Source organism: Eucyclogobius newberryi, unplaced genomic scaffold, assembly GCF_026437365.1.
Source record: "Eucyclogobius newberryi isolate DKJ021-1_F unplaced genomic scaffold, fEucNew1.0.hap1 SCAF_1, whole genome shotgun sequence".
In the NCBI taxonomy this organism is placed as follows: domain Eukaryota; kingdom Metazoa; phylum Chordata; class Actinopteri; order Gobiiformes; family Gobiidae; genus Eucyclogobius; species Eucyclogobius newberryi.
The window spans coordinates 15,593,202-15,608,819 of NW_027315723.1; the positions used below are offsets into that span (position 1 = coordinate 15,593,202).

General features: G+C 42.2%; 1 protein-coding gene across 1 annotated transcript in view; it reads left to right on the forward strand.

Moving 5' to 3' along the window:
- LOC140348843 (solute carrier family 22 member 6) overlaps positions 1 to 15,618 on the forward strand; it is a 32,550-nt gene that overhangs the window by 6,161 nt on the left and 10,771 nt on the right. The window contains 1 exon segment of the mRNA XM_072434993.1: positions 4,509 to 4,642. Coding sequence (XP_072291094.1) covers positions 4,509 to 4,642 — 134 coding nt within the window.

Consider the following 15,618-nt stretch of genomic DNA (forward strand, 5'->3'; position numbering starts at 1 on the left):
GAAAACAAACTCACACCTACATGGCCCTGTGTGAAAAAGGAAATGCCCCTTTAATAACTGGTTGGGCCCTGCGACTGCAATCAGCAGGGTTTGCAATAAGTGCACTGTCTATTACAGCGCTGTGGAGGAATTCTGGCCCACTCACATTTTGCTAAAGTGTTGTAATTCAGCCACATTGGTTGAATTACAACACGTTAATATCAATAAAGTATTTATTAAAAGAACATTTGAATTATGTTTCAAATGTAATATTAATGAGTGGTTTACAAGTCTATTTATTAAATTATTTTTTTAATTTGATATTGTTAAAATATTGTTTAAACTATTATTAAGTTGAGCATTTAAAATGCAATTTAACATTAATTAAGCTATTAAAATTTGATTTAAAACATACATTTTTAGAAATGACAATATAAAGATGTTATTTATAGCAGGATTATAACTCCAACTGGCAATTTGTTTAAACAATTATTTCTTAAAATGTATTTATCAAGCATATCATTAAAAGTTGAATTTATCAATTTTGAAATTTGATTTAAATCTGGAAATTTAATGATAGTTAAATCTAGTTTTAAAAATGCATGTATTCAATTACATTTTAAAAGCTGAATTAATTAATATATTGCTAAATTGTGTTTTAAATTCACAATTTAATTATATTTGTTTTAATGATTTTTTTTTTTTTAGAATTGAATAAATAGACGCGTAAACCACTCATTAATATTACATTTGAAACATAATTTAAAATGTTCTTTTGATAAATGCTTTACTATCATTAAAGCGGTCCTCAAAATCTTCCATAGATTGGAGGGTTTTCAAGCATGAACCGCCTTTTTAAGGTCATGCCACAGCATCTCATTAGGATTCAGGTCAGGACTTTGACTACACCACTCCAAACTCTTTATTTTGTTTTTCTTCACTCATTCAGAGGTTGACTTGTTTTGGATCACTATCCTGCTGCACAACCCATGTTGTTTGCTTCAGCTTGAGGTCATGGACAGATGATCAGACATTCTCCTTCTGGATTTTTTGGTAGACATTGTTCCATTTATCACAGCAAGTCTTCCAGGTTCTGAAGCTGCAAAATCGCCCCAGACCATCACACCACCATATTTTACTGTTGGATGGGACACATACATTCCGAAAACTTTTGTCTCATAAGTCGACAAAGTATTTTCCCAAAGGTCTTTGGGATCATCAAGGTGTTGTCTGAAAAAATGTACACAAATGTGCCTTGATGATCTTTTTGCTCAGCAGCATGGGCGGAACCAGGCCCTGGCTTTGGATCTTTGGATTCCCGATCTTTTAATATTTTAAAAATGCAATGTGATGACTCTAAGCGGATAGCGCAACAGGTGGAGCATTGGTTTGGGACGCAAGTGACCAGGGTTCTGATCCGGCAGTGGCTTCAATTCTCTTTCCCCGTTTCATTGGTTATTTTTTTTGAACTGATGTATGATTGGCTGCATGTAGAAAGTGGGCGGGAGCGTAGAAAGTGCACGTCACGCAATCTGACCAATTTGGCCTTTTCTATCATTTAAAAAGTGAAGGGCATAAATAAGAACAGATCGACTGAAAAAAAGAGACATTCAGAACATGTGCTGAAAAACAAAGTTTATCTAACGTGGAATAGACAACAACAGCACATGATCGTTCAATCCATGAATTCATTGTGGTTGTAGCAGTGGCTCAGGTTTTATTCATCTACAAAGCTAAAGCAGAGAAACTACAGGACAAACAGCTCACTGAGGAAGGTATCTGCTAAAGGTAAGACTGACTTACTTTCAATAAAGATCAGTCTAATTCTAAAATTCTTTGTGAGTTCGTGCCCCGTCAGGGGCATGTTTTTCATATTTGTTTTGTCACTGATTGTTTTAAAGAACATCAAGATGTACTATTTCTTGAACAACTAAATGTCACCTCTGCTGTTCTGTTCAATGTTTTTTGAAGGGAGGAGCTCTCTCAGAAGGCAAAAAGTCTGTCTTTGCCTTTGGAGGGTTACTGTCTGTAACTGCACTAAAACCACATCATATTGGCCAGAATGAACCCCCTCCCTTTATTTTTGGGCTAAGCCCCGGATGTTTAGAATGTCTGGCTCCGCCTCTGCTCAGCAGTGGTTTTCATCTTGGAAGTCTGCCATACAGGCCATTTTGCCCAGTGTCTTTCTTATGGTGGAGTCATGAACACTGACCTTAACAGAGGCAAGAAAGGCCTGCAGTTCTTTAGGTGTTGTTGTGGGGTCTTTTGTGACCTCTTGGATGAGCTGTCGCTGTGCTCTCGAGAGACCGTAATTTTGGTCGGCTTGCCACTGCTGGGAGGGTTCACCACTGTGCCATGTTTTCACCATTTGTGGACAATGGCTCTCACTGCGATTCACTGGAGTTCCAAAGCTTTAGAAATGACTTCATCATCTTTCCAGACTGATAGCTCTCAATTACTTTTTTCCTCATTTATTCCTGAATTTGTTGGAGGATCCGTTGGTTTCTTCTATACGTTTACGGCACGCTGTATGCTAGAGTGCTTAATGCTTGGGGGAATATCGCCTTAGTTTTTAGGTTTAAAAATAAACACTTCACCCAAGTGCTCCCCTAAAAGTCCCACTGATCAAAATCACATGTCCTCTTGACCCGACTCTCCACACAACTTGAGTGCAAAGTCATCCCATGAGTTAATGTTAATAACCCAAAGATTACTGTGGTCCTTTCTTTTTGTGATCCAGTTGCAGAATTGAGCACATCATAAACATAAAAAAAAGCATAGAAAAATCTTTATCAACAGTGACGCAGTTGCTCTTTGCGTTAGGCACATCTTCATTCTTCTTCCATTTTTTTCCTTCACGTTTTTAAATGCCACTGTAAATGACAAACCCATTCAATTCCAATCTTCCTTGTGGCTAATCCCGAGATCAACCCCTCACAATGAAGGCATTCTACCCCATTTTCTACACAATCTTCATCCTTGCAATATTTGCTCCCACAACTGTCACAATTCTTCTCCCTGATACAAACAGAAGCAACGTACTATTGACACGAGTAACACCGCGATGGGCCCCTTTCAGACAATCTTACCCAATAGCAAACGTGATCCAAATACACACGATCTGGTAGGTCTCGGCAAAAAGACAAACAGACAAACTGTGAGGAAACTCACAGTTTCCATCTACAAATCTTATCGGTCTTCTTGCTCTGGACACAACCCCCTTCTTCACACCCGCCTTGTCCAGCAGATACTTCCCATGTCGACTTTGCTCTCTATAGGTTTTTAACTTGAATGCCTTCTCTCTCTGAACTTTTGTCGCACAATTAATAATACCAACCTGCTTTGGGTAACTTTTACAGATGTCACATTTTCCTCTCTCTCTCTCGTCAATGAACTGCCCGAGGAGATGTTGGTTGCTTAACAGTCCCTCCTCCGGTGTAACAGCCAACATTCCAACCACATAGGACTCTGAACTCTGAATGACACTTGCTTCACCTGAAACACTGTCCTTTTTACTTTTCTTCTTCTTTTTCCTGCCTTTAGGGACATTCAAATTTGCTCTCAGATGACTCCCGCTCCGACAGCATTTCTGGTTGCATCACTCGCGACATCCTTACTTCACTTCATTTTGTCAGGCAGGTCCTATTTAATTGATTTCTTGATTGAGGTAAGGGGGTGTGGCTAGAGAAATGGAACTCAGGTGTGATAAACCACAGTTTAGTTTTGTGTTAACAGAAGGGGCAAACACTTTTTCACACAGGGCCATGTAGGTTGGGATTTTGTTTTCCCTTCATAATAAACACTTTCATTAAAAACTGAATTTTATGTTTCCTTGGATTGTCTTTGATATTATATTCAATATTTCAATTTATTTGATGATCTGAAACATTTAAGTGTGACAAACATGCAAAAAAAAAAATAAAACAGGAAGGGAGCAAACAATTTTTCCCATCACTGGTACATAGGCTGATATAATTATGGCTTTGCAAACAGAGTCGACCAGGTTCAACGGGATAGTATATTCATCAGTTTTATTGGCCTCTGAGGGATAGTCCTGCTCGGTCCTGATTTTAAATAGGCCAAGCAAAGTAATAATTAGTTAAATCAATGTTGATATTATAAAGCAATCAGCAGCAACCTGAGCTGGACTTGTTTAACAAGGACAACAAACCAGATTCAAACAAGGTGTGAACCAGAACAAATAGAGGACTTTAAAAGGTCTACATCAGGATTAAATCCAGTCTACATTTGATCTTAACCAGGACTTAAACTGGCTTTACCAAATTTTATTCATGTGATAAAGTAATATTAGTTTTTCTTCTTTATACAGTTGTCTGCTGTTAGTGTGCTATTGTTGTGAGCATTACATTGAAAGCAAGTTGTGTTTTTTAAGTTTTTAAGTAAATAAAAATCTGGTACAAAGACTTAATCAAAATTTGAATCAGAGCCAAACCATCTCTAAATTAGAGCAAACCTAAGACCCTTGACCAGACTGATCTGTTTTATACTGTCGTTTTGTTCATCTTCAGCTACTGGACTCTGCCTATTCAGAGCTACAGAAAGCCGCCGAGACCAAAATAGAGACAGACTCTGCCCAGAGTGACATCATCCACCTGCGACATCCCACTGTCCTCAAACGCCTCTTCATCATGAGCTATATCAGGTTCAAATCATTTGTCAAATGTTAAACTCACTAAAGTAGGGGTAAAAGTTCTCTTTTGTGGGCTTTGGTGTTCCATGTAGTTTAATTTAGAACAGAGGTATCTTTAACGCCTCTGGTGTGGGTCTTTGTACTGTACTTTGATTGAAAAAGATTTTCTTGCGTCAATACCAAATGTACGTTTATTAATTATTTATGCCAAATAATGCAAATAATAATGCAAAATGCAAATAAGAGCCAAGTAAACAATCAAACACACAGTGGTGAGTTCTCTATCCTTTCTAATGAAGAACAATCTGGCTTTAAGATTATTTGTCTGCTTGTGTATGTGTTTGTTGAAGAAGAGTTTATCATCTATCCCAGGGGTGTCAAACTCATTTTGGGCCACGGGCCGAATTTCGACGCTCAGGCTGGGTCGCGGGCCGAACATAACGTAAAACATAAAACAATAAAAAATATAAGAAATAAAGAGCTTTATATAGCCTACGCTGTTTTTGAAGCAATTACTGGATCAATTAAAATAAATTACAAACATGTTTGTAATTTGAAATGTATTAAGTGTAATTTCACCAATACTGTGCTTCAGTTTATGTGCGTTCTACAGATATAAACATTTAGTCTATTGTTAAATAGATTGTTAAATAAATGGTTAAATATTGTTAAATAGGTATTTGGAACTGAAAAATATTGTATTTGACTTAACAAAATAAACTTCTCAAGATCTAAAAAAACTTTTAAATGTACTAACTAACATTTCCATGTCTGTGTAGTTATCTGTAGTTCTCTGTAGTTCTCTGTAGTTCTCTGTAGTTATCTGTAGTTATCTGTAGTTCTCTGTAGTTATCTGTAGTTCTCTGTAGTTCTCTGTAGTTCTCTGTAGTTATCTATAGTTATCTGTAGTTCTCTGTAGTTCTCTGTACACCTGAACTGACTCACCACTAAATACAAACAAACGTGGGAGCGTTTAAGTAAGGAGGTTAAGTTACATGAGCCACAGTGTTCCATCAAACCAAACTCTTTTGTCAAATTGTGGCACAAACATTATATACAAAATAAAACAATAAAAAATATAAGAAATACATATCTTTTTTACAGCCTAGTAATAGTTGTGGAGACTGTTGCACAAACGTGCAGCAGGTGAAAGACTGAGTCCATATTCATGCAGCAGCAGCAGGAACAGGAACATGGCCTTTTGATGTGATTTCTGATGTGACATGTTCATATCACAGACATGTTTCTGCTCAAACTCAATATGAGCTTCTATTTTCATAAGCTGATCTCAGTGACAAAATTATTCATGTAGTGACTCAAAAGAGTGCGTTGTGTTTGTGTTGTTCACAGTCACATTGGTGTGGACACAGTCATGTCCATACTTTATTACACTCTGACCTGTGTTTTTACCTGTGCCTCTTGATCTGTCCAGGTTTGTAGAGGATGTTTTCCTCACAGAGCATCATCACAGAAGTTTGTTTTCTTGTTAGCTCCACATTAGCTCCACTTTTAGCACAGCTCTAACATCCACAGAACCGTCTCCTTTCTTTCTTCCACGTGTTTCCCAAACCACACGTCGTTCCTCGCTCAGAACTCTCCTCTGAGGTGCGTAAAAGTGCTGTAAAGTGCGCAAACCCGTGTCTTACTTCTCTCTGCACTTCTCCCTCTGCAGTTACCATTAGTGTTTTTCTTCTTGATGATCCATCCTTCCCTCACTCGTGAACAAGACCTCGAGATACTTGAACTCTCCAGATGAGGCAAGGACACCCCACCCACCTGAAGCGGGCAAGCCACCTTTTTCTGGTTGAGAACCATGGCCTCAGATTTTGAGATGCTGATCCTCCTCCCAGCTGCTTCACACACAGCTGCAAACTGTCCCAGTGCATGTTGCAGGTCCAAGTTTGATGGGGCCATCAGGACAACATCCTACATCCTCCAACCCCTGACTGCGCCTAGAAATTCTGTCCATAAAATCAATGAACAGAACTGGTGACAAAGGTGGAGTTCAACACGCACTGGGAACAGGACTTGCTGCCAGCAATGTAAACCCCATACTCCCGGAGCTCCCCCCAAAAGACACTGCGGGGACATGGTGGAAAGCCTTCTCCAGATCCACAAAGCACATGTGGACTTGTTGGGCAAACTCCCATAAACCCACAAGCTTCCGATGGAAGGTATAGAGCTCGTTCAATATTCCACGACCAGGAAAAACCACACGGCTCTTCCTGAATCCGAGGTTTGACTATCAGTCGGAGGAGTGTGATCCCTATGTAGTTTGAACACACCCGCCGGCCCCCCTTCTTGAACAGAGGGACCACCACCCCAGTCTGCCAATCCAGAGGCACTGTCCCCGACCGCCACGCGAACCTCCAAGTCCTCACTCTCTGCTTCCTCTTCGGAAGACGTGACAGTGGAATTGAGGAGGTCCTCAAAGTATTCCTTCCACTACCCGACAACATCCCCAGTCGAGGTCAACAAGTCTCCACCAGCACCATAAACAGTGTTGGTGAAAAACTGCTTCCCCCTCCTGTTGTGCCGTAAGGTTTGACAGAATTTCTTTGGGGCTGACCGATAGTCCTCCTCCATGGCCTCCCTGAACTAATCCCAGCCCCGGGTTTTTGCCTCCGCGACAGCACAAGCAGCGGAACAACTGGCTGCCGATACCTGTCAAATGCCTCTGGCATCCTATAAGCCAAAGAGGCTTGATAAACCTCCTTCTTCAGCCTGACGGCATCACTTACGAGTTCGACGGTTTGAGGCCTTGCGACCACGGCTCAGAGCAGCCGCAATGACAATGGAGGTTGAGAACATGGTCCACTCAATGTCCACAGCCTCCCTCTGGATCTGGGAGAAGCTCTCCCGGAGGTGTGAGTTGAAGACCCTGCCCCTCTCTTCACCCCAGTGTCCATGACACGCGGCCGGAGGTCAGATGACACATGATCTCCAACCTTGTGCTTGAACATGGTGTTCATTATGGACAATCTATGGCTAACACAGAAGTCACAAATAACTGAACACCGCTCTGATTCAGATCAGGGAGGCCGTTCTTTCCGATCACCCTTCTCTAGGTGTCACTGTCATTGCCCACATGGGCATTGACATGTACACATTATGTTGTAAATGTCTATGTTTCTAAATGTTTACATTTGTGTTTTGGTTCTCAAGTCAATTGTCCTATCAGAAGGCAGAATGAGCTCCTCGCTGTGGGTTGCCAGATCTTACGACTATGTAGGAAGTTTGTCATAAAAAGGGCTCATGATATGATGTGTCCACACAGTATTTGACAGATAACAGACACTAACCCAGGTTCGGTGTGATTGTAGTGGGACAGTAGGAGCATTTGTCACATATTAACCTAAAAACCTAACCCAACACAGAAAAGTAGTCATTTCCCGATTTGGCATAGTTTTTCAAACTGCTTGTCTGGATATTACGACGGAGTATAAGGGCCAACCAAAAAAAAAAAAAATGCGGGGCACTACGAGAATAAAGTCATTAATTAATGACTTTTTTTCTCGTTAATGAACAAGATTTTTCTTGTTAATTAACGAGAAAAAAAGTCATTAATTAATGACTTTTTTTCTCATTAAATAACGAGAAAAATCTCATAATTTAAAGACAATAAAGGCAGATACGCGGTTCACTTTCAGCACCATGGTACGTGCTCCCCCCTCAGTGTTGCATAATGGTACAGTCCAGTAACAGCGCCGTGTTTTGTATGTTTAAAGCTCTGTAGCTGATCTGCTCTGAGTCCAATCCATCTGTGGAGTCTTCATTACACAAACACGCCACCGCCAGGACGCAAATGGCGCTTGGTTAAAAGTGAATACAAATGCCCACAATAGATGTCGATCTTTATAATGCGGGTCTTTTAGACATCACAAACAATCATGTCCCCGGTGCAGTGTACCCATGTCAGGTCCTGGACCTGTAACATGACGTACTCCGGTGTTGGTGCTCGCGTGTGTTGGAGCTCATGCCATGATGTATGGATGATGTATCTGGATGATGTATCTGGATGATGTATGGATGATGTATGGATGATGTATGGATGATGTATGGATGATGCGTGTGCGTAAAACATATCGCTTTTAGGCTGTGCCAAACACGATCTGGGCGTCAGGAGCTAAGAGGAGGCGCAGACGGATGTTTGTGTTCTGTGTGTTTTACTGAGTTTGTCCAAGGGATCACAAAAGGTTAGAATCCGGGCATAAAACTTAAGTGCACACAATGAGCACGTGAGAATAGTGACTGAGCAAAGTGCCCACGTAGACAATCAACTTAGAGAAGCAGAGAACCCAGAGAATGTGTGAATATAACACCAAGGCTGCTCCTCCTGTCTGCGGGAGGCTGTGGCGCGGAGCACGGCTGGTGTTTGAGCCCACGGTGCATTACGGGTACATCATGGAAAAAGTGAAGCCTTTATCCAACAGTTTGTGAATGATGCGTAACAGGAAAGGTGCTGCTAAACTGCAGTGTCTTGTCTAGTAATAAACACACACGTAAGACATCGTTTTAAAGGTCAGGAAACACTTTAACATCTATTTTAGGCTTTTATGTAGTTCTAAACTGTCAACTCATCCAAGCCCGTTCTTGTGCGTCCTGACCGTGGGGCTGAAAGTGAACTGCTCACGTCACTTTGAATCGGCGCCTAAACTACGACTTTTTCTCGTTAATTAATGACTTTTTTTCTCGTTATTTAATGACTTTTTTCTCGTTATTTAATGAGTTTAATGTTGTTGATTTACGACTTTTTTCTGACTTCGACTTTTTTCTCATTAATTAACGTCTTTTTTCTCATTAAATAATGACTTCATTCTCGTAGTGCAGCGCATTTTTTTTTCCTTAGTTGGCCCTTATACTCCGTCGTAGGATATTTTGGCGCAAGCACTGAAGTTTTTATAGTAACTATGCTTAAGACAAACCTAATATTTGAGATGCCCAGGAATTTAAAAGATACCTTCCCCACTTCCTTTCTGTTCATATAGAGACATAATCAACAAAAGAGCGTGGACAGCCGTAAATCAACAACCCCATGTATCACTGTATAATACAGTTTTATAATACTTTTTTATGTTCAGGTCCAGGTTCTAGTTTTTGCACCACCGCGCTAGCAGTTTGACCTCCTCCCTGTATACAGTCTAATTGATATAAGCCTGAGCACAGTTGTCTCATCTGCAAATGTTATGATGTAATTTAAATGTCAATGTGTTTGATGCTGCTCTGTCTGATCATTTCTGTGACTTCTTTGACCTGTCTGTTCCCAAACCACTGGCTGTTCCTGCAGTTGTTCGAAGGTGAAAAATAAATGATAACACAGGTGCACTGTTCATGGAAATGATCAACTTTGAAAATGTCTCATGTTCTAATGTAAATGATTTGTTGAACTCTATCCAGTGTTTTGAATTTTCTGGACACCATGGTCCCTATGAAGGCTAAAATGATTAAGAAATAAGCAGAAGCAGAAGACGATTTACAGAGAGAAGTTGTGCGTGTACTACCTCATTTTATGTAGAACAAGGGAAGAATATTTTTCTGAAATAATTGGAAGCTGCTCACATAGTTAACATGTCGCTTCAATCAGGAACATTCTCAATGTCTTTGAAAACTGCGGTCATAAAGCCTCTCCTAAAGAAGAACAGTCTTGATGCCGCAGTACTGAGTAATAACCGGCCCATCTCTGATCTGCCATTTTGGGGTAAACTCCTTGAAAAGGTTGTTTACCAACAGCTCATTGATTTCTTCTTAATAAACAACTAATTTAATGTTTTTCAGTCAGGTTTTAGACCTCATCACAGCACTGAGACTGCTCTTGTCAAGGTGACAAATGACATATGCCTGAACACAGACACGGGCAAAGCCTCAGTCTTAATTCTGTTAGATCTGAGTGCTGCTTGTGACACTGTCGATCACGCGATCCTCTTACAGAGACTAGAGGACTGGGTGGTTATCACTAAAGGTTAAAGTCCTATCTGATAGACAGGAAGTACTTTGTTGAAATGGTAACTGTGTCTCAGACCAAATGCCCCTAACCTGTGGGGTGCCCCAAGGCTCTACCTCCTGAGGGGACTCAGGTCTTTTGGAGTGACAGGGCCACTCCTGAAGACCTTCTACGACTCTGTGGTGGCATCAGCCCTCCTGTACGCTGTGGCCTGCTGGAGCAGCAGCATCACAGAGAGGGAGAGGAAGAGGCTGGACAGAGTCATCAAGAAGTCCAGCTCCGTCCTGGGCTGTGCTCTGGACTCGGTGCAGGAGGTGGGGGACAGGAGGGTCCTGGCTAGATTCACATCTATGCTGGACCATGAGTGTCACCCCCTTGCAGGACACTCTGTCCACTCTGGAGAGCAGCTTCAGTGAGAGACTGATCCACCCTCGCTGTGTGAAGGAAAGGTTTCACAGGTCTTTCCTTCTTGCTGCTGTCAGACTTTATAACAAACACTGTTAGTACTGAACACTCGCAATACTGACCTAACCATGTGCAATTCTGTCATATGTGCAATTGCTGTTGGAATTCATGTGCAATTCATGTGCAATTACTGTGAAATTCATGTGCAATCTATGTGCTGTTGTGACACATATTCATGTGCAATTACTGTCGTGATCACATGCAATGGTATTTATGTATTTATTTGTCTATGGGAGTTTTTATTTATTTATAGGAGATCTTCTACTGAAAGTGTTTCTCAGACTTCCTATAAGTGATCTGTTCTTCTGTGTCTACCTCTGTATCTTCCTGCGTTGCACCAATGAAATTTCCCCATGTGGGACAATAAAGGAATATCTTATCTTATCTTAATCCTGGGACCCATTCTGTTAAACTTCTACATGCTGCCGTTAGGTCAATCGATACACAGGGAAAATGTGTCCTATAACAATTACTCAGACAAGACTGAAATCATCATCTTTGGCTCACAGAAACATTGGATGCAGTGACAGAGTGAATCCACTGGTCCATATTCACCTGCCGGCAGTGAAACATAGATTTGAGTGTCATCTGCATAATTGTGATAGGACACATTTTCACTGCGTATCAACTGACCTAACGGCAGCATGTAGAGGTTGAACAGAAGGGGTTTCAGGATTGACTCTTCAGAAAAATATATTTCCCTAGTTCTACATAAAATGAGGTTGTACATGTACAACTTCTCACTGTAAATCTCTTTTCGAACCTGGAGCTTTGACTTGCGCCATTTCCCTTCGGCCTGGCGGTACTCCGTTTTCTGCGCCCTGACCAAATCATCATTTCTCCATGGCGCCTTTCGCTTATTTTAAAAATGTTTAGCCTTCATTGGAGCAATGCCTTTTAGAACATTCAAAACACTAACAGAGTTCAACAAGTCATTTACATTCGAACATGAGACATTTTCAAAGTTTAACAGTACACCTGTGCCATCATTTATGTGTCTCCTCCGAACAACTGCAGGAACCGGTTTGAGAAAAACAGACAGGCCAAAGAAGACACAGTAATGATCAGACAGAGCAGCATCAACCACATTGACATTTGAAATATTGACCCCCTTAGTAATTATGAGATCTAGAGTGTGTCCTCTGCTGTGAGTGGGACCGCTCACATGCTGAGTAAGACTGAAGGTTTCAAGGACAGCATCAAGCTCTTTAGCGTTTCTGTCACAAATATTATCAACATGCACATTGAAATCACCTGTAATGACCAAATCATCAAAGTCTGTGCATATGACTGAAAGGATCTCAGTAAAATCATCAATAAAACTTTGGCAGTGCTGGGGAGGTTTGTATAAAACAATGAAGAGAATGGATGGAGACCGTTTTAGCTCCATTTAAAAGGATACATACTCAAATGATGAAAACACCCTGAAAGACAACTTGTGGGTAATTATTTCATCTCTAAAGATTGCATACACTCCACCCCCTTTTTGTTTTCTTGTGTTTCAGATTTAAACTTAAAGTTGGGTGGAGCAGATTCTATTAGAACTACATTTTTTGTCAAGCCATGTTTCAGTTAAAAGCATAAAATCAAGATTATGAGAAGAAATTAAATTATTAATTAAGAGTGATTTGTTACATAAGGATCTGACATTTAGCACCGCAAGTTTCAGACTAGTTTCAGTGGAACTGGGCTTTATCTTTTCACAGGAAACATGAATCAAATTTCTCAGATTTGGCAACCTGACTTGCATTTACTTTCCCATCTGTATGATGTGACTACAGAAATAGCACTAGGGGGGGGGCTATTTTTACACAAGGTGCTCGAGGTTTCGTGGGAGTTTGCCAAATCAGTCCGCTTGTGCTTGTGGATCTGCAGAAGGCTTTTTACCGTGTCCCTCGGGGTGTCCTTTGGGTGCTCCGAGAGTAGGGGGACAAGTTCCTCAGGGCTGTCCGGTCCCTGTATGACTGGAGCAGGAGCTGTGTCCGCATTGCCGGCAGTAAGTCAGACCTGTTCCCAGTGCATGTTGGACTCTGCCAGGGCTGCCCTTGATTTACCGGTCAATCTACAGTCATGAGCTTTAGGTAATGACCGAAAGGAAAAGATTGCAGGTACAATTGGTCGAAATGAGTTTCCTCCGCAGGGTGGCTCCCTTAGCGATAAGGTGAGGAGCTCAGTCACACGAGAGGAGCTCGGAGTAGAGCTGCTGCTCCTCCACGTCGAGAGGAGCCAGTTGCGGTGGCTCGGGCATCTGTTCCTGATTCCTCCTGGGCACATCCCTTGGGAGGTGTTTCGGGCATGTCTAGTAGTATAGTGTCTAAACAAGACTTGGAGAGACCTATAGACCTTGTGCAGTCACGTGACGACTGTTTGACGCTTGACAACTACAGCTAGATACAAACTACACTGATCCATCCATCCATTTTCTACCGCTTGTTCCCTTTCGGGGTCGCGGGTGACTGGAGCCTATCCCAGTGACTTCGGGCCTTAGGCGGGGTACACCCTGGACAGTGGCCAACTTGTCGCAGGGCCAACACAGAGACACAGACATTACAGACAGTTCACTCTCACATTCATTCACTAGGGCCAATTTAGAGTCACCAATTTTTACCTAACACATGCATGTCTTTGGACGGTGGGAGGAAGCCGGAGAACCCGGAGAGAACCCACGGTAACACGGGGAGAACATGCAGACTCCACCCAGAGAGATCATGTGATGTTGGTCTGGTCCGGCAATCGAACCCACGATCTCCTTCTTGGGAGGCAAGAGCGCTAACCGCCTTTGCCACCGTGCACCCCCAAACTACACTGAATCGATCCAAAATAATCGGTGATTCAGCCAACCCGATATTATCTAAGTATGTAGAACATTTAGATGGAGAGTTAAAGAACCGATATGTGGTCAAAAGTGCACTTGTTCGGGTGCAGGTCGCTCTGCTTGTGCACGGGAACTCTCACCCGTGCCTTCTGCTTGTGTAGACATCTTTACAGAATACTACCAGTAGCACACCAAGTTAGCAACACACGAGACAGGAGACATGTGTGTCTTTCACGTTCCGTAGCCGCACTGCTCAGCCGCTCTGTTTCAGAGAGTGACAGGAGGCTCCGCGCACATAACCTTGCGCACAACAAAATAGTGCCAACATATGCAGTGGTAAACATCGCTCTAACATCGTCCATCAGACATCCCCGACTTTGTCTACCACGACCTGTACAATTACTTGGTGAATCGTCAGTAAAGTTCACTGGTAAAGCGATGAAAGCTTATAAAAGTTTAGATGCCTAGTTATTTCGTATCATGACGGGTTGGTGGAGTCCAGCTGTGGAAAGTGCCAAATAAGCCACTGATCGTGTCGAAGGCCTGTTGCAGTTCAATACTATAGCTTGGGCTCAAAAAGCTAAATGTTAGGGAAGTGTAATTTGCTCGAAATTCTGCCTGTGGCACTCGGTTGCTTCGGTGGTCTCTTCCCCGCAGCCACCCATCTCGCTCGCCCTTCTTGGGCTTTTGGGAAGCGATAAAATGAAATGCCTTTTCTTTCTTTCCTTGTTGATTGGTACATCCATATGCTAAGCATGAGATTACCATGTTTTCGGGGTTGTGTTTGAGGTGAATAGAGACGAAAAAGTTAAGTGTTGGCAGTGTTTCACTCATGGATCTATTAGGTTTCACTACGCGTGGTGGTTTGTTTTGCCGTCCAGCTACATGTGTCACGTGATCCGCTGACGTCAGCTGCACGAGGTCTATCCAATGGCCACCGGGGGGACACTTGCAGGAAGTGCAAGCGTTTGATACACTGTAGAAGAAGACGTCAGCGGACAGTATCCAGTCCAGGGGACACGTCGTGTTCGCTATATTTTAAGCTTCAAAACGTGGTGGGTTTTATTACAATCAGACTCACATTCACAGAGAAATTAGTCTAATTAGTCCCATGGCGCAGCAGTGGACCGCGGGCACGCCACAAGCCCCCTGGTTCAAAAGACAATTGGAATGTAAAAACAGAGCAATGTAGTGCATTGAAGAAAGTTGCAAAAAACTTTACATAGGTGAGACAAACAGCAACTCCATGAAAGGCTGTATCAAGACAGAAGGCATGCAAATTTAGGATTGCAGCGCACCGTGCATCTCCATCTCTATCTCAAAGCCACAAACCACTCGTTGAGTGAGTTGTAGGTTTTTGTGAAAAAAGATCTCTTCAAGCTACGTACAGACCGCCGCGGCCTAATCGCGCCTGACGCAGAATTTGAGCGCGTGTACATTTGAAAGGTTTACGCACCGGACGTGCGCTATCGACGCCCCGGCCACTGTATAGCGCGCTCGCGCTCTCTGCGCACATGCGCAGTAGAGGTGTTGTTGCATGAGCTGTGGAGTTGTTGACGGTATGGCCTTTCATTGTGTAAAATGGCGGATATCGAGAGTGTTGTTTTCGCGTTTTTGGTTTGTTTCTGTCTCTGTATTCCACCGTGAATACATCGTACAGCTCCTTTCTCCCACAAACAGCCACAATCAATCGTTCGTCTGCCATTGTTGACGAGCAAGGAAAAAGTGGCGCTTCTTGGGGAATTCCACGGGGAATACCGGAAATGC